This window comes from Lemur catta, chromosome 19 (genome assembly GCF_020740605.2).
Source record: "Lemur catta isolate mLemCat1 chromosome 19, mLemCat1.pri, whole genome shotgun sequence".
Lineage (NCBI taxonomy): Eukaryota > Metazoa > Chordata > Mammalia > Primates > Lemuridae > Lemur > Lemur catta.
Window position 1 is genome coordinate 13,459,067 of NC_059146.1, and position 23,433 is coordinate 13,482,499.

Genomic DNA, 23,433 nt, shown 5'->3' on the forward strand with positions numbered 1-23,433 from the left:
AACTATTTTTAAAATGTCACTGAAAAACAGTGTTTTCCATACCCTAATTCTTGGGTCAACAATATATCACATTGCCAAACTAATATTTTTAATCTGCCAGTAAAAGATTATAGTATCAACAATAGCAACAGAAAGTATTGTGCAGTTGCTTCATAAACTCCACTGTAGCAGCACATACTTTTTCACACAAACCAGCCTTTCTCTTTCTGGATTAGATTCCTTTTTATTCCCTTAACAAAGCACTTTTTGATCTCAGTTTATCCAAGTACATTAGGAGCAAGTCAAATGCATATACTTTAACAACAAATATTTATTGATCACCTACTATAGGGAAGTTATTATGATGGTATCAAATATCTAAGAACTTAAAATGTATCAACCTTGTCCTAAAGAAGCTTGCAAACCAATAAGGTGGAAAAAAGTTTCAAAAAATAATTTTCCCTGTATTTTATTTTGAAAAGTTTTAAGCCTTCACATGAGTAAGAATAATAATACACTAAACAGCTAATTGCATTTTACCTAAAGTAATTATTAGCATTCTGCCACTTTTTTAATCTTTCTCTTTCCATTATGAAATAAAACTTGTGTATCACTACTAGAATTTAAAAGAAATAAATAAAATAGAGTGAAAAAGATAAAAAAGATTAGAATACGATAGAACATACCTGAAAGTAGAATAGAATTGAAAATTTCAGCATGTTCCTCATGTAGCAAGGTAAAAATTGTTTTATGAAACCCTTGTCTAAGTTGCGTGTGTGTACCAAGTTATGTAGAATGCATTTTCTTACTATGGCTTTCATTTCTTAAATTTTGAAAGCCACTTCATTTTAGCATTACTGAGGAAGCTGTATTGGAGAGGGAAAATACTAGAGACAGGAAACCTAACTAAGAAGCTATTGTAACAGTTCAGGAAAGAATGAGGAACTAACCTAAGGAAATAACAATGAAGATAAAAGAAATTGATTCTAGGACCTTACAAGAAAGGAAAAGTTAATAACAATTTGATGTGGAAGGGAAAGCACAAGAAAACAACAGGCTGTGTCCCAGATTTCTTTCTTGATAACTAAGTGATTGATAACTATCAGTTGGGGATTAAATAAAAGTGAGGAGTAAATTTGGAGGGAAAAATATTACTAATAAACTCAGTTTTGAATAGGTTGGGGTTGACATACACATCACATCACTATTAATAGATGGATTGTGCAGTTGGATACAAGACTTTGGGTACTGGGAGAAGAGTTTTAGCTGAAGGCATAGCTTAGGGAGTCAGAAATAGATTATATTATTCAGAGCTGTCAAAGGCTAAGAAGAGAAATGGTCAAGTATAATAAAGCAAGGGAAAAGAATCAGAAAATAAGATTTATGGTTGCTATTAGAAGAAATAAACAGGAAAAAAAAGTGGTTTTAAGAAGCCAAGAAAGAGAAAAATACATTTCTAGATGGGAAAAGTCACCACAATGAAATGTCAAAAGATGTGAAATAATGCAGGACTGAAAGCCATTTATGGCTTTCCCAATTAAGTGGCCATTGGTAACTTTTCCTAGAGCAATTTCAGATAGAATAAACTGAAGTAGAAAAAATAGAAACAGGTTTTAGGGTAAGGAAGTAGATAATATGTTATATACACACATACAAATACACAACATTCCTGTCATCCCTATCTCTGGGGAAATGTATTCTGATGCTAGATTGGTCAAAATGAAAATCAATATACAGTAATGATACTAGTTTTAAGAAATTTGAGTGGGTTTCTTTAAATTAGTGAGATAAGGTTAAATGTTAAGTTATGGGTAAAGAATAATATTTCTCTGATTTTTCTAACCTTCTGCTGCAGTGACAGTATAAAGCACTAGTTAAGAGTGTAGGTTTCAGAACCAAATGATTGCTGGTGTGCAATACAATCTCTTCCAGAGTACTAGTTATAATACCTGTAAATGATAACTAACATTCCCTACTTCTTCTTCTTTACTTCTTAGTCTCTTTATCTGTAAAGTGGATGGTGTTGATGATAGCACTTTTCTCTTAGAGTTGGTTGTTTGGAGGATTAAGTGATTTGATACACATAAAGCACTTAAGTTTGTGCTTGAGCATTTAAAGTCCTCAAGAAATATGTTAGCTGTTATTATTTTCTTAAGTTTTCTTGAGAACTGGTTTCTAGAAAAAATAAAAGGAAGAGGCTTTGATGCACTACTATAATATGGACTCGATAACCTCTGTTGAAATAGAAATTGAACTCAAAGATGCAATATTCCTGAGTGCTCTCAAATAAGTGGTAAAAAGACCAAGTTTGATGACTCTTGAAAATAGCATATACAAAATGTATGCATATTTAATGTGATTACAAGGTTTTGAGGGCTCTAGTTTTTAGTCCAACACTTAATGATTATATACCCTTTCTGTGGTAAGTGCAGTTTTAATTAAAAACAACCTAGTATTGTGTTCTATAAGGTACCCAAGATGCTTTGATGCTCCAAAATATAATTCACTCACCTATAAAGTTCTAATCTTGGTCACTAAAATCAAAGAGCTGAAGGCAGAATCACGCAAAAAGTTTTAATCCCATCTTTAAAATTTTTATACTCTTTATTTTCTTAAAATCCCAACACTACCAAACGTGATTTCCAATAGATTATAACAAATACCAATAGGATACTTAGAAATATGTTTAATTATGGAAAATAAAAATTACAAACAAGAGCATGGAGCAGTATCATATGAAGTGATAAGCTTCAAATATACAAGATACACAAAATTTGAAAAAGAAAACCACACAAAGGAATGTGTTTGGTAGTCACTCAACCAAAGTTTCTATGAAACTGTAGACGTTGGTTATTCCCCAATTTCAACACAATGTAATAGTTGATGATTCAACTAAGCAATGGCTGATCCCAGGGGAGAGACCTTCAAAGCCACAGACTTCTCCATTCCATCACACCCCTGAGTGTATAAAACAGCTGTAATATTCCAGGGCCAATCACTTACCATTTCTCATAACAGCATCAGAGGGAAGGAGCTGAGAGAAAAGGTTGAGGTAAGAGAGCTCTTAAATATCATTGTAAACTAAGGTTACATATCTTTTCTATAAATATAGATATATTAATATATATTTCTGTAAACTGTCAAGATTAAAATTATTGAGGCTATCATTAATGGTTGCTTACAGTTGTAAACTTAGTAATTAGACTATCATTTTGATATTTCTGTTTGCAAAACTTTTCCTTAAAATCACCATCCTGCCATAGTGAGTGCATATTTTAGAGTGACCATAAATGAATCTTTGTAGGGGTGGGATGATCGTTTGGAGGTAGGGCAGAATGAGACTTACAGAGAATCAGGTTCATCATTTTGAATTTTATGGACCTCAAGTCAGCAAAAAGGGAACATGTGCTGTTAGAGAGATTCTCTAAAGTATGAATAAGTGTCAATTTCTTTGTAGCCTCCTGTTTTATCTTTAAAATGTATGCTGTATTTGCGTTCCATTCTATAACACATCATGTTGATTTTAATACAAAAATTACTTAAGTCTTTTTCCTACAAATCCTTGAAAAAAGTTAAAGTTCCAGGAAGATGCATCTAACTTATCCAGATCATCATCTATTCTCCAGCACACAGCAATAAACTGCTATGGGTGTCACACCTTGAGAAGCGGAAAAAGGAGATAGTTAATAGTTATGCTACATCCCAACTATAAAACATAATCTGGAAGAGTCTATGATGTGATTTATTTATTTCTTTGCTTAATGTGGTTTTGAAAAACCTTGGAAACTAGTCAGCCACATCTTCAGGTTCCCCTTCTTCTGTAATGACCTCCTTCACTGAAGTCTTGAGCCCCTCAAAGTCATCCATAAGGGTTGGAATCAACTTCTTCTAAACTCCTGTTAATGTTGATATTTTGATCTCTTGCCATAAATCACAAATGTTCTTAATGACATCTTGAATGGTGAATTCTTTACAGGTTATTAATTGACTTTGCCCAGATGCATTAAAAGAATCACCATCTATGGCAGCTGTAGCCCTCCAAATATATTCCTTAAATAATAAGACTTGAAAGTGGAAATTAAGTCTTGATCCATGGGCTATACAATGGAAGTTGTGTTAGCGGGCATGAAAAAAACATTCAACTCCTTGTACATCTCCACAAGAGGTCTTGGGTGATTAGGTGCATTGTCAATACTTGGAAAGGAATCTATTTTTCCTGAGCTGTAGGTAGTTCTCAACATCTTTTCTATAAGATATTATAATATCTTACAATAATGAAAAAGTTTTAAATATCCTCAATTTGTAAAAAATGTAATATCTGAAAAGTGCAATAAAACAAAACCCAATAAATGAGATATGCCTATATATACACAACACCTAGAGTAACGTTTGACATTCAATCAGATACAAGAAATGCTTTATGAATAAATAAACAAATAAAAATGAGGGGACTTTCAACAAAAGTCCCCTAGCCAATACCCCTTTTCAACTTGGTTGCTTTTCCCAAACACCCCTATATATTCTCTAACATCTACTTACATCCAAACCATGACAAAGAAGAGAAATAATGACTGATACCATGCCATAGAGAAAATTCCTCATTAATGTTTGAAATCAAGTAATACATACATTCTTATTGTATTTGTGATAAAATATTTTAAAAGAAAATGCAAAAGTTCTATGTTTTATTGTCTACTCCATTATATAATTATTGATTAGATCTGTAATTTAGCTCAGTTTTCTCAAATATAAATTATCAATATTGTAACTGATACATTATAATAATGTATATGATATGATAAGTAATCTGCAATGAAAATTAAAATAAAATACTTTAAAAATGACCTTTCCCAAACATCCAAAGTAGAATCTTTTAAACAGCTTGGATTTTGGGGGGTTGCCTGGAACCAATACAAATAATTCTATAACCTAAATTAATTTCAAGGACATTGTTATATGTAATGTTGGTTTAAACTTTCTGAGATCACTAAATAACTACTTCCCTCCACACTAACATTCTCTGTATAAACCAAAGCACTATTTCATTCCAGAAATTTTACTTTTATTACCAAGTACAGAGACGTGTTATTCTTAAATAATACGTGAATGCTTATTTTCAAAAGAATTGATGTAATATAGCTTAAAAATTGCAAAACATCTTTGATCTTACCTAAAAAATGATGCTCTCATTAAAAAATAGGTTGATGCCCTAAGATTATAAGTGACTTACTCAATGTCAATGAGCTATTAATTACATATCTGTATTAGAAGTGGATCTTCTGAATTTATGATCTTTTTGCTGACTTCTAGGATATTTCTGAACAAGATGAAAGCTTTCATTCTGATCACAGCCATCTTGGCAGTCACTGTTGCTTTCCCGGTATGTATCCATTTCTACATTCCAGAGTATTTTTATACAGTCATTTGCCACATAATGATGTTTCTGTCAATGATGCACTGCATATATAATGATGGTCCCGTAAGATTGTAATGGAGCTGCAAAATTCCTATGCCTAGTGACACTGTAGTTATCATAATGTCGTAGCACACCACATTACTCATGTGTTTACAGCAATGCTGGTGTAAACAAACCTACTGCACTGCCAGTCATATAAAAGTAGAGCACATACAATTATGTACAGTACATAATAATTGATAATGATAATAAATGACTATGTTACTGGTCTGCGTATTTATTATATTATACTTTTTGTCATTATTTTAGAGTGTACTCCTAATTATTAAAAAAAATAGTTAACTGTAAAACTGCATCAGGCAGGTCCTTTAGGAAGTATTCCAAAAGAAGGCATTGTTACTACAGAAGACAATGGCTCCATGTGTGTTATTGTCCCTACAGACCTTTCAGTGGGACAAGATGTGGAGCTGGAAGACAGTGATCCTGATGATCCTAATCCCATGTAGGCCTAGGCTAATATGTGTATTTGTGTCTTAGTTTTAAACAAAAAAATTTAAAAAGTAAAAAATAAGCAAATAGAAAAAAATCATATCAAGTAAGGATATAAACAATGAAAATATATTTTGTACAGCAATGTGTTTGTGTTTTAAGCTAAGTGTTATTACAAAAGAGGCAAAAGGGTAAAAACATTTAAATTTTTGAAAGTAAAAAGGGTACAGTAAGCTAAGGTTAACTTAGTGAAGAAAGAAAAATATGTTTTTATAAATTTAGTGTAGCCTAAGTGTGTAGTGTTTATAAAGTGTACAGTAGTGTGCAGTAATATCCTAGGTTTTTACTTTCACTCACCACTTATTGACTTACCCAAAGTGACTTCCAGTCCTACAAGCTCCATTCATCATGTCTGATACAGATATACTATTTTTTTATCTTTTATCTACTATTTATATACTTTTTTTAATCTTTTATCTACTATTTATATACTATTTTTTTTATCTTTTATATTGTATTTTTCCTGTACCCTTTTCCATGCTTAAATATGTTTATATATATAAATACTTACCACTGTGTTACAGCTGCCGACACTGTTCAGTACAGGAACATGCTCTACAGATTTGCAGCCTAAGGGCAATAGCCTATGCCACATAGCCTAGGTGTGTAGTAGGCTATATACCTTCCAGGTTTGTGTAAGTACACTCTATGATGTTCACAGGACAAAAATCGATTAATGTTGCATTTCTCAGAACATAGCCCTTTTGTTAAGCAAAGCATGCCATATTTTTGGTTTTAATTCATAAATCTTAGGGGTTATTTTCCCCTCCACACACTGTATTCTAGTTTCAGAATACCTAACACCTGCCCCCGTAGCATTATATTCCCCAAAATATTATAAATCATGTAGTGGTCAGTGCATAATCCAATTCCACATAGCCTTAGTGCAATGGTGAATTTGAGCCATTTAAGAATACATATGAACACTTTTCAGGAAAATAGTTTATATAATATATTCTGGACAAACTCTAGACTTAAAAAAAATGGATACTATGAAACTATATTAGGTAATAACTAGTCAAATTATTTCCCTCATGCTCATGTATATATTTTGTTGTGTGTTTTCATGAGCATGAGCCTAATTAATTTCACTGTTTGAGTTTTAGGTCACTCCAGACCAGGAACGAGACAAACGAAGTGTAAGTTACTTTTCCTCTGCTTTCCCTGTGATATATTCTTAACTGTGGTTAAACATACTCATTTATCTAAACTTCTCAAATTCTAGAGAGATTCTTGAAGAGTTTTGGGTATTAGCACTCAACAAAGGTTTAGGCTCCAGGGATTTTAGTGCTGCTTGTGGAAAGGGAATTAACTCTGCATCTCATGTAACAGTGGGAACAAGATTGAAACCTGAATCACTCTGTGATGAACTGGGTTATAATATTTTTATTAGAATTATCTAGCCTAATAGGTTGATAACTGCTTATTCCTCCACTTGGTTTTAGCTCTACAAAGCCCATTCCAATGAAGGTAAAAAATATTTAAAACCTTAGCATCAGGCGATATCTGCCAGTTTTGATGATTGCACCAGTGGCCAATTCACTCAAGGATTATTTGGATCTAAACAACTAACCAAATGTTTAAGAGAAAGAACATAAAATTTGAATGGAGAAAGCCTTGTTTAGACATTGTTTATATTTATGGAGATCCTGCTATCTGGAAAGCATGGTTTCAAGGCTAAACCTATAAGCAGAGTGTTAAGGACATAGAAACGGATAGGCCCTTAGTCTATCTTCTTTTGAAAAGTTTCTTTTCATGTCCTTTGCCCACTTTTTAATGGGGTTGTTTGATTTTTTTCTTGATGATTTTCCTGAGTTCTATATAGATTCTAGTTGTCAGCCCTTTATTGGATGTGTAGCATGTGAATATTTTCTCCTATTATGTAGATTGTCTGTTTGCTCTCGTGATAGTTTTCTTGGCTGTGGAGAAGCTTTTTAATTTGATTAGGTCCTATTTATTTATTTATTTTTGTTGCTGTGATTGCCTTTGGGTTCTTCATAAATTCTTTCCCTAAGCCAAAGTCATATAAAAAATGCTCAACATCTCTAATCATCAGGGAAATGCAAATCAAAACCACAATAAGATATCACTTAACACCAGTAAGAATGGATTTTATCAAAAAGTCCCAAAATAATAAATGTTGGCATGGATGAGAAGAGATAGGAACACTCATACACCACTAGTGGGACTGCAAACTAGTACAACCTCTATGGAAAGTAATATGGAGATACCTCAAAGAGCTAAAAGTAAAACTACCATTTGATCCAGCAATCCTATTACTGGGCATCTATCCAAAGGAAACAAAGACATTCGATAAAAAGACATCTTCACTCGAATGTTTTTAGCAGCACAATTCACAATTGCAAAGATGTGGAAACAACCCAAGTGCCCATCAATACATGAGTGGATTAATAAAATGTGGTATATGTATACCATGGAGTTCTACTCAGCCACAAAAAACAATGGTGATCTAGCACCTCTTGTATTATCCTGGATAGAGCTGGAGCCCATTCTACTAAGTGGAGCATCATAAAAATGGAAAAATAAGCACCACATGTACTCACCATCAAATTGGTATTAATTGATCAACACTTATGTGCACATATAAGTAGTAACATTCTCAGGTGTCGGGCAGGTGGGGAGGGAGGAGAAGATGGGTATGTTCACACCTAATGGGTGTGGTCTGCACTGTCTAGGGGATGGACATGCTTGAAGCTCTGACTCGGGCAGGGCAAAGGCAATATATGTAACCTAAACATTTGTACCCTCATAATACGCTTAAATTAAAAAAAAAAAATAAACTGATAGGGATATGAACAGATGGTGGAGACCAAGAGAGGGAAGAAAAAAAAGAGGCATGGAAAGAGAGAGTGTTTCTACCACATGGTTTGGGTAAAGACCTAGTATGAAGGCAAAGGGAGAAATTTTATGGGACCTTAACACTTCATGTTGGCCTTATGATTATAGAAGTGATTATTGGAAAACTCTGGCTTTGAGTAGAAAGATACAGGAACATGGTTTTCTCTAAACAATTTTCTGAAATGGTGCAAATTAATAAAATACTTGTACATAGTACACATACAAAGGGTAAATTATTTTAGAGTTTCTAAAGCTTAAAAATGAAGATCCACATGGTAAAAGGCTGTTTTATTTCCCTTCTTTGTAAAGAGTAAAACAAGTCTTTTTAATTTCTTTCTTTCAACAGATCAGTGACAGCGATGAATCATCTTTACAGATTTTTGTGCCCCCACGAAATCCATTTGGCCAGTACCCTCCATTCCTATATCCTCCAGGTTTTTGGTATAGATATTTTGGTTTTCCTTTTCCAATACCTGCATCTGCCTCTGCAGATACCCCTCGTAATGGAAAGTAAACAAGAAGGAAAGTCACAGTGCCATTCAAGATGAAATAAGTGGTAAGTATGCTTAGTACAACCATGGGTTTAAGTTTGTTATTTGTTGTTGTTTGACTGGAATGCATCATTTCATGAAAAAGTGTTATAATGTTTCCAGTTAGCCTCATTAAGTTCCAGTTTATTTCAATGGTTTTCCTCTGGCAAAAATTGGTGGAATCTCCACTCCAAGATATATATGTGTGCCCTTCCATCATCCAAACAGCATAGCATTTAAATCCCTCATTTGCTGTGATATAATAGAAACAAGCCCTTTCTTACTAAAACATTTTTACAAAATATTTTTAACATTTTCTACCATTATCAACAACTGTGTATTTTGGACTGAATCAGAGGGGTAAATAAAGGGAAACTTTAACAAAAATGGAGATCACAGGAGATAAACTTGGGGACCTAGATTGTAAGGTAGAGTTCAGCCTAGTCCTTAGAAAATCATGTGATTTTTCTAATACTAAACCCCAAACCTAGCTTCTGAATGTCTGAGTATAGTAAAATCCTATGTGTTTGACCTAGCAGGGGCCTCTGTTGTCTCATTATATCAAAAACAAAGTGGATGGTTTGTCAATTTGGTTGAATTGAGGGAGTATAGCTATACTAAAGATTAAATTAGGACCCACAGGATTGTTTTAGGAAACTTTCAGCTAATACCTACCACTAACGGCCTCTGCCTTCTTTCCTATATCTACTCAGTGTTCTTGAGCAGAAAGTTTCCCAGTGCTTGAACTAAATATACTTTAACCCAATATTTATAAATAAAATGCAAATAAACTTACAAATTATCAAGAAAATGATCCATTGAGATTAATAACCATATGCTTGTCATTTATTTCAGGTCACTGTAAATTAAACGTGAGCCACTTCCCTGAAGAATCAATATTCTTGTTAATAAAAGAAAAATAAATGTAATTGAAGTAGCAAGCAGTATTGTCTAGTCAATACCTTTATTGGTCTTCTTTAGTGAACATAATAGGGGAGACCTTGGTTTTTTAATTTCCACAAATTCCATGATGTACACTAGAGACACAAACCCATGAAGAAGGAAAAGGTAGCAGGTGGTGATGAGAATGAACTGTCCTGCAGTACATGAAAAAAGTCATCCAACAAGATTTTACTCACACAATAAGCCTTTCATTGGGTCACAATGGCTGCCTTTGTCTCTACAAGTTAATTATCAGGAAATTAGAAAAATTCTCTTTGAACAAAGATTACGTTTCTCCACCACAAGCTTAAATTGTTCACAGATGAGACCCTTAGCATCAATGATGGAAATTCTGCCATCATTCATCCATGAACTGGCTACAAATCAAGGCCAGCCTAATGAGCCACTTGGCATGTGAGCAAGGAAATTGCCTTCTTCCTTGGTCATTTCCAGGGATTAAAGGTTTCTCAAACATTTAAATATTCATTCCTTGCTATTAAAGTCAATGATCCCAGTTAAAATTATGGGAGGGACAGCAAGATGACCCAACAGTCCTCAATATAATTCAGTACATTAATTTTATAGGGATTGTTTCCCAACCTTACAGCTGATAGATTGGAGGTCACTATATGACCAAGGAAAGGCAGTCATGGGGAAATAAAATAGAGGGGCACAGCGACCAAAGGCAATCAGAGCCCTGATGGGGGCCCAAGACAAATGTCCTTTGGAAGGACCAGCTCTGCAAGTAACCTACTGTTATCCCTCTTTTTGTGTGTGTTTTTTTTTTAATTAAAGTCTTTGCTATGTGTCCTTAACTCTCAGATTAGAGTGTTTATTTTATCCACTTCACATTATGTCATCGTAACTTTCTGAGAAAAAACAAAAAACCCTGTCATTTACTTTTAACTATTAGATTTCTGAAGCAAATATATTCCATTAAAATCAATTAGCTATTACTCCAGTAAATTTGGGTAACAACATTCCTGTTACTGACATTTTTGATTATTGTATTGATGGGATGGTTTCAATTAAACCTGTCAATCTAATTTCCATTTTATTTTGTAATCTAATAGTGGTTTATGGGTATAGGGTCCACTAAAGCACTGTTTTCCAAAGTGTTTTTCTTGAAGCATTGATCTTGATGGCCCCCAAAATGAATATTCATCTTAAAAATATCTCTCTTGGAAATTTTCAATACACATACATATGGTAACACTCTGGAAAATGCCAGTTTAAAAAATCATGTTAGTTTCCCAAACTAAATGACCATAGAACAATCCCCACTCCATCTAAAACAGCTGATAAAACTGATGTATTCCTGATCACGGTATGCTATATAAAATGTAATAGAGACAGTAGATACCACACTCATGTAGAGTTTACATACTAATTGTGGAAAGATTTCATAGAAAAGAAAAACAGAGAGCTAAATTTAACTCCATTATTCTGTTAATTACCTGAGAGAAGGACCTACATGTCCCCCATATAATTTTTCAAATTTTATTCATTCATTAAAAAACTGGATAATTATACATTACTTAATGACAGGGATATGTTTTGAGAAATGAGTTGTTAGATGATTTAGTCATTGTGGGATCATAGAATGTACTCACACAAACCTAGGTGGTACAGCCTGCTACACACCTAGGCTACATGGTATAGCCTATTACTTCTAGTACAGCATCTGTATAGCATCTTACTGTACTGAATACTGTAGGCAGTTATAACACAAACATATATACACATAGAAAAAGTACAGTAAAAATGTGGTAAGACATACATCTGTATATAGGGCACTTACTATGAATGGGACTTGTAGGATTGGAAGATGCTCTGGGTAAGTAAGTCAGTGAGTGAATGGGAAGGCCTAGGATATTACTGTACACAGCTATAGACTTTATAAGTAATTCCACTGTCCCCACTGCTATTCAACATAGTGCTGGAAGTCCTTGCGAGAGCAATCAGGCAAGAGAGCAGAATCAAGGGTGTCCAAATGGGAACAGAAGAGATTAAACTCTCACTCTTTGCTGATGATATGATATTATATCCAGAAAACCCCAAGGATTCAACCAAGAGACTCTTGGAACTGATAAATGAATTCAGTAAAGTCTCAGGATACAAAATCGATACACACAAATCAGAGGCATTCATATATGCCAATAACAGTCAAACTGAGAATCAAATCAAAGACTCAATACCCTTCACAATAGCAACAAAGAAAATAAAGTACCTAGGAATATATTTAACTACGGAGGTAAAAGACCTCTACAGGGAGAACTATGAAACACTGAGAAAGGAAATTGCAGAGCACGTAAACAGGTGGAAAACCATACCATGCTTGTGGATCGGAAGAATCAACATTGTTAAAATGTCTATACTACTGAAAGTGATCTACAGATTCAATGCAATCCCTATTAAATTACCAACATCATTTTTCACAGATATAGAAAAAATAATTTTACGCTTTGTATGGAACCAGAGAAGACCCCGTTTAGCAAAAGCAATTTTCTCTCAGTGGGGGAGAAAGATTCCTAGCATTCCCAGGTGTTCTTGAAATGTGAGGTCTGTCCGGAAAGTATCCAGCCACATAATATTATATATTACATTAACAATGACTGGATACTTTCCGGACAGACCTCATATACTTTCCTGCTACAACAATGTTTTTAAAAGTATCCCGAGTCTATGGTATTTGTGAACTAAACAATTAAATGCTCAGCTGAAAATCAGTATTATTCTTATGATTCTAAAGCAATGGCTGAGAAATTACCATGTGAAAAGGAACACCTTCAGAATTTGAGGATTGACCAGATCATAATATTCCAACTATGGACCCTGACAACCAAAGGAAAACACTGTGGCTAAATAGTTCAGAGAAAATGGCCGATATTACTACATTAGCAACTTGTTTAGCAGTTTTGAAACTCTGCAATCTCTCCTTGAACAGTAGTAACCAATTTTTCCGAGAAATGGAAAATTTCAACTTACTCTGTACAATTTGAATAAGTATTCTAGGGTTCAGAACATTGTTTCTAACTTTCTAAGACATGAAACAATTCTAAGAAACAGACAGGAATAGACATAACTACAATGCTGATATTATTTCTTGTTTGTATTCTGGCAGTCCTACATTGATTCCTGTAAATACCTCAATCTGGTCAGACCTTCACAGCCAAAATGAAGTCATAGTTAATATCACTTTTAGAGAAACATATGTAAAGGAAAGTATTCTCTCCTAAACTATCTAAGCAATTTTTTTGTTTTGTTATATTTTACCCAAATATCTACCATATTGGTAGTATTGTAATTTATACTCCAAGTTAGAACGAGCTTCCTTGAAAAAGAACAATTATCCCCACCTCAATAATTTAATATTCTACATCCCAAACTATTCACCTATATTATTGAAATTTAAAACTCTAAAAAAGTTTATTCATAAGAGGTTAATCAATCAATAAGTAGGTATTAAGTTCATACTGAAGAATATATGCTGCAGCTTAAATGCAACCAGCTCCCATTTTATATTGATTGAAATGTTTCATGTATGGATTTAATTTGTAAGGAAGTGCTTTGAGATATGTAAGAGGTGATCAGTTTTCTAATTTTTAAAAATCAATAGGTGTGATTCTGGAATGAAGAAGACCAACCACAGCCTATATTACATGTAGGATCACTTGAAATCCAGGTTCTCAAACTGAAAAAAAAAACATTTAAAGTATGAAAGTGTTGTGGCTAGCTATTTTTCATTTTAATAATGGTTTTAAATTCAGATAGGTGATATTAGTTGATTATGAATATAAATTTTTTTAAAATTCTGTATTTCTTTATAAAAATGAAAAGATTCATTTTTTAAAATGATACTTTTTTTAAAAAAAAGAATAATACTATCCTCATAAAATGAGTTAGAAACTGTGGCTTCCTCTCCAATTTTCTGGAAGCCTTTGTGCAAATTTTATATTATTTCTTTCTTAAATATATGATAGAATTCATCAGCGGAAAAAAAAAAGATATGAATAGCTTTTCTTTTTTCGAGCTTTATGAATCACAACTCTATTTCCCCCTCTGCATTTCATTAACTAAAATTGACCCAAAGATGACCCTCCTGTTGTCAAATCCTTCCTTTTAGTCATCATCTTATTGGGTAAAAAGTAGGAGGGAAATAGAATAGCGTGACTCAAGGTACTAATACCCTTTAATTAGTCTCCAGTTGTTTATCTTGGGTCTTCTCTACAGCTGACAGGCCAACTCAACCTACTGCCAAGCAAGACTTGACAGGCACAAGGAAAGGTAATGTTACTGAAATGCCCAGAGAGAGTGATCCTTGTCACAATACTTGAGACATCATCAAAGTTATTTTATAATTATATTTTCTTTCTTTTAGCCTTTATTATTAAACTTGAATATGTCCTAGCATTGTTTTAATATTAATGTCTAATCTACATCTTAGAGTCTGGAGGGTATTTATGATTGAATTTATTTTTAACTTTACTTTGGATTAAAGTCAAGGTTTGATACTGGCTAAACTGTAGAAGACACTGTGAATTCTAAATATGAAGGTATTTAAGACAATGAACCTATTTCTATAGACAAATTTGAAGAGTCAACTTCTCAGAAAGTTGAACCCATAATAATAATCCAAATTGATCCCTTACTTTCAAATTTTATTTCTACATAAAAGTCATAATTTTCTTTGTTATAGTATAATTATTGTTTTAAAATATACCTTTCAAATACTCATGAGAGCTGAATAGTTCTACCATTTCATAAATTATTTCTTCTTACCAAGGAGTGAGGGCAAATATAAGTACTACTGGTTTAAAGCTGATATACAAAGTATGGTCATATCCCTGTGATTTCTGCTTTATGCTAAAAAGGGAAGAATTAATATCATTTTGCAGAATATTTTCTTGTGTGTGTGTGTGTGTGTTGTATCACTTCGTGTTAATTAAAAAGAAGTCTGTGATTCACCATATGAAGATTTTGAGTCTATAATCTTAATTAGCAAGTGAAGAATTAATAGGGAACTCTATCTCACTAGAGGAAACATGAGTTTGCTTAAGTTGTTCCAATTTGATTCCACATAAGTTCTTTTCCATTCAGTGATATCCTACAGGTCATTCTGAAGGCACTTTAGTAGCCAGTCTCCCTAGTCGTTATTACCTGAGAACCAGACGCGAATGGAGTCTGACGTGCTTTCCTTTCTCTACCCAGGCTTTAATTCTGTGACTCTCTTCTTTAAAGCTCAGCTTGTAGTGATTCAATTTTATACAAGTATGGAGATAACAATAGCTGCAACAGGATGTAGTTTGTATTCACTTCACAAATACAATATGTACTTAAATATCAAAAGTTTAAAGTGTCATATACTATTGTTTAAAAGTATAATTTATTAAAAATCAGATAAGAAGGTAAGATACTGTATACTCCTTTACAAAGTAAGGCTAATTTATGTCATGAATTAAATTTCAGTCAAAGACACCAAATTGTCATATCTATACTTCTTATAAGAACAATCAAGTTAGTCATATCACTTATGATTACTGGAGAAATAGATTATGAAGAATGCAGTTTCATCACCCTCCACTTCCCAATTTATCCTATGTACTTTTGTTAAATTGATCACAGAATCACAGAATTTTAGAAATCTCTCAGTTCAAACCCTCACTTAACAGGTAAGAAATGTAAGATCCAGGGAAGGGAAATGACATGACCAAAGCTAGAACTCAGTCCTCCTAACACATGCATAGTCACACTAGTTTCTAGTCCAAAACCACTCAATTGTTTGCTGCTGTTTACAAAGCATGCCTAACTCTTTAACCTGGCATTTAAAATGTCTATGTTTTCTGCTCTTTCTTTTCAAGATTATCTTTCCCTTCTCATACAACACTTGAATCAAAATGTCCATGGATATTCTTAAGGTTTGCTCCTCTACTTGAAATGTTTTTCTTTCTATTAAACTCTGCATAGGCAAGTCCCACTTACATGTATCTTCTACACAAAGACTTTGTTGATTCTCTTGACTGAAACTTTCTATTGGTAGAAAATCACTTCTATGGCATTTTCCACTTTCTTTCCTCTTACAGTGACTTGTATACGTTGCCACTTTATTTCCAATGTTGTATCTATTTCGAAATGGGCTGCCTAACTTGCAGGAAAACAGAGAAAACACAATGTGATTTCCTAAGACTGGCATATGTATAAATTGTGTTACTTAGTTGTTATTTAATAGGACATCTGTTAAGAAAAAGAAAAGAAGCTGGATAAAAATTTGGCTTGTTAAATTGATGATACTTATATCAGATTCACCTTGATAATCTCAACATTTGGCATAGTACCTTGTTCCTAGTAGGTTCTTGGTATATATTAAATGACTAGATAATTAAACTTGCAATGATAATTCTATTATTATTGTCAAAAACTCAATTCAAAAATTTTTTACTCTAAGTTTGATTTTCTAACACTTTCATTAAAATAGATTTTTCACATTGGCTAAATCTACCTGTAAATCTATTTTTTTTTCCTTAACCAAAGCAAACATTGCATCCAAAACACTCCTAAATTGTTAGAAACAATCCTTTTAATTTTTTAAAATTTATTTTTAGGTGCAATAATGAAGAATTTTCTTCTAGTTGTGAATGTCCTGGCATCAACCCTGCCTTTTTTGGTGAGTTAATTTCGTATAACCAATTTGTATTAAGACTTTAACAAACTTTTATGTAAGGGCTGTAATTATGCAAAAAGTTTTGTTTTTAACACAAAAGATATTTTTCTAAGCCAAAACAAAACAAGTCTTCCCTGGTTTTTCTACTTCTTATTTGTCATTATTTCTTTTTCTGGAACTCCCCAGGCTGCAGTGGTGCAAAACCAGGAACGACCAGCAGTAAGTTTATTTTAATTATTTCTATTAGAGATATGAATTCCAAGATGTAATATTCTACAAAAATCAATCATATTAAAGTGCTTTCTGTCTAATAACTAAATATTTAAGGATGGGCACAGGGGCTCACACCTGTAATCCTAGCACTCTGGGAGGCTGAGGCAAGAGGATTGCTTGAGCTCAGGAGTTCAAGACCAGCCTGAGCAAGAGTGAGACAAATTAGTCTCTACTAAAAATAGAAAAATTAGCTGGGCAACGTGGCACACGCCTATAGTCCCAGCTACTTGGAAGGCTGATGCAAGAGGATTGCTTAGGTCCAGGAGTTTGAGTTTGTAGCGAGCTACAGTGACACCACTGCACTCTAAGCAGGGTGACAGAGTGAGACACTGTCTCAAAAATAAATATTTATTCTTCATAAAGTCATCTAATCTTTGCAAAAAAAAATCACTTCAGCAACAGATAATGTGAATTAACCTTGATGTTCATCTGAAAGTCTTGGTTTCATTGCATAATCCAAGTCATGTATCTTTGGTTTTCATGTATATTTAACAATACAAGAAAACTCACTCAGCCTTCAATATTGAGCAAAAAGTGAAAACAAAAGTAAAGCTTGATATCTCTACTGTCCACCCTTTAAGACTCAGGAAAAGATACCTCTCTGACCCGTCTTTAAATACTTCTCATATACTTGTTTTTACTTTCCTTTCTTGCTTCCCAAATAAGTTTGAATACATTTCAATATGTCTCCTTTTATTAGAAATGCTTGCTTTGTATATAACTTTCTTAATTTATTTCTATTCATATGAAAGATCTACTGACAAATTTTTATGGCTGCATGTAATTGATAGGCAGATAAAACAGATAAAAACAGAAAACTCCCTACCTGATCTTTGTGGAGAAAATTAAACTTAAAGAAAATCTAAAGTCTAAATCCAGAAATTCCTCCACATCACATTATTTTACTATTATGCTGTAGTTATTTTAGGAAAAAAACAAATGTGCCTTCGGGCTAATCTCCAGATTAATAAAATCTGTGAGAAATTACAAATATGTGGTGAGAATACATACGTATATGTGTGTGATCCTGTATGTCCGCATGTGTATTACATGTCAAAGTTCTCCCTGAGATTTCTTTAGGCTCCGTACTTATAATACCCAACATCTTGATCACTTAACATATATATGCCAAGCTCTGGGCAGTGTGGTTTACATTATGAATCACCTCATCTAATTTGTTTGAAGCAAATATTTTTATATCAAATATTTTATATTTTTATATTGAAAACATTTTATAATATTGAAAATCATGAAGTGGAAGAGAAATGTACAAATCCGTACTTTGTAAAATAATATAATTGCCAGGTTCCCTACTTCCGATATTGTACTTTCTCCACGTCAAATACTACATTATTTCAAAAAATGCTGATTGAAGATATCTCAATATTCAGGTCTATAATATTATTCTGCATAATTTATTTTTTTGCAGTGCCGTGAGAATGATGAAAGATTGTTCAATCAGAAAACAGTTTCATATGTCCCAATTCTTTATATGCTGAATAGCTATCCTCATTATGAACCTAATTTCTACCAACGTAAACCAGCTATACTGATTAACAGTCCATATATGTTTCACACATATTATGCAAAACCAGCTGTACATAAGCCACATGCCCAAATCCCTCAGCGGCAGGTCCTGCCAAATATTCACCCACCTACCATGGCACGTCAACCACACCAACAGCCATCACTTTTTGCCATTCCTCCAAAGAAAACTGAGGCTAAAACAACCACCCCCACCATCACCTCTACTGCCATCCACACCATCACCACCACTGCTACTGTTGAGTCTACACCAATTCCTGTGAATGAACCAGTGGTGAACAGTGTAGTCCCTCCAGAAGCCTCCTCAGAGCCCATCACTTCCTCAGAGCCCATCACTTCCTCAGAGCCCATCCCTTCCTCACAGTCCATCCCTTCCTCAGAGTCCATCCCTTCCTCACAGCCCATCCCTTCCTCACAGCCCATCACTTCCTCAGAGTCCATCCCTTCCTCAGAGCCCATCCCTCCCTCACAGCCCATCCCTCCCTCACAGTCCATCCCTCCCTCAGAGCCCATCCCTTCCTCACAGTCCATCCCTTCCTCACAGTCCATCCCTTCCTCACAGTCCATCACTTTCTCAGACTCCATCACTTCCTCAGACTCCATCACCACAAGCACCCCAGAGACTACTGCAGTCCCAGTTACTTCAACCGTGGCATAAAAACACTAAGGAAACATCGAAGAAGACAACAGGTAAATGAGCAAAAATAAAATGAACAATCCAGACAAGAAACATGAATTTATCAATATAATCATAAATTTTAAAATAGCACAAATGGATAAATTAAGGGTGTTATGGGAGAGGCAAAATAGGGTACTTAAATTTTTTGATCTGGCAGAACCACAGCATTGCTACAACACTAGGCTCTGTTCCAAGACAAAAAATTATTTCACAAAATGAAGAAAATTAGGGATTTTGTTATCAAACTTTTTTTTGAAAGTTGGAACATGTCTAGAACCTATTAGATTTATTTCATCCCTACCACACACAAACTATGACAGTAGAGCAAAACACTAACACTTTCATGATTTTTCTTATTTCAAAATAAATTTTCTTAGAATCAATTATATAGAATATGAGTTTAAATAAATTTTAATTTCCTAACAATGCTCCTATACTCTTAACTTTGGTATGAACATAGTGAAAGGGAATGATATATTTCCCATGGATTCCTTTATTTCAGATATCATTTCTGAAAGGTTCCTTGAAGTTAGATATCTCAAATTTCTCCTATTCTAGGATAAACCCATGGAAGAATTATAATGCTTAACTTGAAAAATAAATAAATATTAAAAGGTGCTTTCAGAATATTGAATGTGATGCAAAATGTTCCTATTTATTATTTGTATCAACAGATAATGACAGAGTCTAAAATAATTGGAAACTTATGGGAAGAAATTAAATAAAGAGAAAGATTAATAATATAGAAAATGGCCAAAAAGTGCATGGTAATTTGTGGAGAAAGTTAACAAAATCTTGAATTTCTTATCAACAAATACTTTCAGTCCATCAGACTGCCTATACATTTTATGATCTAAAATACCACGTAATTGCCTATGATATGATGGAACTAGCATTAGACCAGAGAAGGCCACTTCTTCCATCTTCTTGCCTAATGACCAAGGTCTGGTCCTTTATTCTCACTGAAATTTTATTTTCTCACAATTCTGGTTGCTGTGAGGCTCAAGTGAGAACGCATATGTGAAAGAATTTTAAAAACTGATCAATCCATAAAGTGTAATGTATTGAAAAGGTAAAGTAAAATTAATAAACATTAATATTTATTTTTAACCTATACCTTAGGTCTTTACCAAATGATAAGAACAGTATGCAATTATGTCAGTTGATTCCTATAACAACCATATGCAACAGATTTTATTACCATCTCAAATTTAGGAATAAAAAAAGAATAGGCTTAAAGATGTTAAGTAAATTATCACAGCTAGAAAGTACAAAATGAGAGCCAAACCAAATCTGTTTAATTTCAGATCGTGGAGTATAATTACTACATCATCTAATTCCAAATAGGCTAACTTGCAGAAAAAAACAGAAAACACTGTGACTTTCTTAGACTGTCAATTTGTAAATTGTGTTATTTACTTGCTATTTAACAGAACATCTGTTAAGAAAAAGATAATAAGCTAGATAAAAATTTGGCTTATTAAATTTTAGAAAAAAAATGTAAAAATATGTTGACAACATGAAAGCAAGTAATTTATTTAACATGTAATTATTATATATTTTGTTGATCCAAAATACATTATTACATGATTATATTTTTAATGGAGTAATAATTATTTCAATAGCTAACATTTGTATAAAACTCATGAACCTAAATTTCTAAATTAAAACCACTATATATAATATCACTTATAAAGAAGCAGGTAAAGAAGTTGCTTTCTGTAAATATTAGTTGAGGTCTATTACTTTCATTTCACTATATGCCAATCTTAAATATTTAAATTTAATTTGATAAACTCCTTGGATACAGACATAAGAGTAAAATTATATAAGCCAAATAAATGTCTACATATCATGAGAACTTTTAATATACTATGCGCTATATTCCTAAACTACCATTATTTTTATAGGTTTTGCTGAAACCAAATGACTACTTCAAACTCTCCTTCAGCCATTTGTCTGCCTTCAGTCAAAAGAAAATGTGATTTTCACAGATCCAGCTCCTTTCTCTTCTCTCCTTATGTTTTACATTCATGTCACATTTAATATTTTGATTCTTGCACAATAAAGCCAATTGAATGCTACTGGATCTCTTGAGAAGAATTTGTGAAAATAACTCAGGGGGATAAAGCAGGGATGGTTAATGGGTGCAAAAATATAGTTAGCTAGTTTTATAGAATGAACATTTGATAGTGCAACAAAGTGACTATAATCAATAAGTTAGGGTACAATTTACAATAACTGAAAGAATGGAACTGGATAATTCCTAACACAGAGGAATGATAAATGCCTGAGGTGATGGATACCCCAATTATCCTGATTTGATTAACTCACACTGTATGCCTGTACCAAAGTATCACATGTACCCATAAAAATATATAATTATGTACCCATAATAATTTAAAATTAAAGAGTTTTAATAAAATTATATGCTTATATAATATCTTATGTGTAAAAATATAATGCATAATTTTTACATAATTACAACTATTAAAATTTAAATATAATTAGTTAACCTACCTATTTTTAAGGGAAACTATCAAGGTTATGTGATTATAAGTGATTTTTCATTTTAATTTTTTGAGTTTTCTAATTTTTTATCATAATCATGAATTACTAACAGAATCAGAATAACCAATCTTTAAAATATGTAATATTTAGTAAAATCTATTAAAAATAACTAGGAACCAGTCTGTCAAATGAGTAAAAAGTGGCACAGTGTTTGTATTTTTTAATAATGTTCCACCAATTATAACAATAAATACATTAACCAAGAACTGCTAAGTTCTTATTCAAATGAGTAAGAAATTATTTTGTTAAATTGGTAAACTAAATAAGCTATTTAAATCTTGTTCAGCTTACAAATTATTTTTAACTGTAAGCCCCAGTATTTCTCAAAACCATGTTTTAAAGGTAGCAATCACAATATAAATCATATTTCTCAAGGGAAAAATTATACAAGTTTATGTTTTCAACAAAGAACTCAGTACCAATGAATTCATATGAAGAAAAACCAAAGGCAGAATACTATCTCGTGAATAATACTGCAATAAAAATGGGAGTGCTCTAAAAATAGTTAAAACATTGTCAAAGAATAACTTTGAGACAGTTATTTGCATGTAAATGGAGAATGCTATCAGTGAGCAAAGAGAAAAAAATGAGATTTGTGACGAGAAAAGAGAGGAGAGAAAAAATACAAATGGCCTGGAAACAGTAAATTATGTTGTATATTTTTGGGGTAAATTAGCAATTATCAAAGGGGTCAGCCTGGACAGGCTCTACTTGAGTAGGTTGGCTAGGGTCAACAAAAATAATTGTTATTTTTATGGATTATCCAAAAACCTTGAGAATTTGACTATAAAGTTAAATGTGATGACATATGAAATCTTCCAGTGTCCTATTTACACCTCCAGCTTACATAGGCAGGTCTGCACCTTACCATTCATCAGAATTTCTCAACAGTATCATTATTCATGAAAATCTAAACAAATAAGATTGTTAAATACATTGATTATGCAAAGTCAAATTGTGGCATAGAGGTTTTATTTGATCCAAAATTGTTTTGTTATTATAAATACTAAAAATTATGTAATTAATAATTTGGTTAGCTTTATTAGAATTTAAAAGGGGATCTTTAATATAAATTTGAAACTCCAGGTCCCATGAAAAAGAAAACATCTGCCCAGTGAGATTTGATCTAATAAACTGATTTTCTAGAATAAACCAAATCGTTTAAAATCATTCCAGGAATGATATTGAAAGTAGTACTCTAAGTTCAAAATAATTCTTTTCAAAAATATAGATGACACCATCTAAATATGTAACTATACAAAGAATTTAAATTGGGAAGGTTTTAAGGAAATGCTCACAAATTTGATCTCCTTATTTTAATACCCCCAATACAATATCAACAACTGGAGTGGGAAAATACAGTCAATTACACCCCTTTTCACTATTGAAGTTGAGACAATGGGTGAAGAAAAAGAAGGTATGAAAATAT

General features: G+C 32.9%; 1 protein-coding gene and 1 long non-coding RNA gene across 2 annotated transcripts; both read left to right on the top strand.

The window, feature by feature from the left end:
* Positions 1 to 2,968: 2,968 nt before the first annotated feature.
* On the top strand, positions 2,969 to 9,295 carry LOC123624546. The gene is made up of 4 exons (XR_006730160.1): positions 2,969 to 3,031; positions 5,290 to 5,359; positions 7,051 to 7,083; positions 9,150 to 9,295. It is a non-coding gene; the product is annotated as an uncharacterized LOC123624546 (long non-coding RNA).
* Positions 9,296 to 16,885: 7,590 nt separating this feature from the next.
* CSN3 (casein kappa) lies at positions 16,886 to 19,421 on the top strand. The gene is made up of 3 exons (XM_045532472.1): positions 16,886 to 16,939; positions 17,123 to 17,155; positions 18,639 to 19,421. The coding sequence occupies exons 1-3, from the start codon at positions 16,886 to 16,888 to the stop codon at positions 19,410 to 19,412; spliced, it is 861 nt and encodes a 286-aa protein (XP_045388428.1). The 3' UTR covers positions 19,413 to 19,421.
* The last annotated feature ends 4,012 nt before the right edge of the window (positions 19,422 to 23,433 follow it).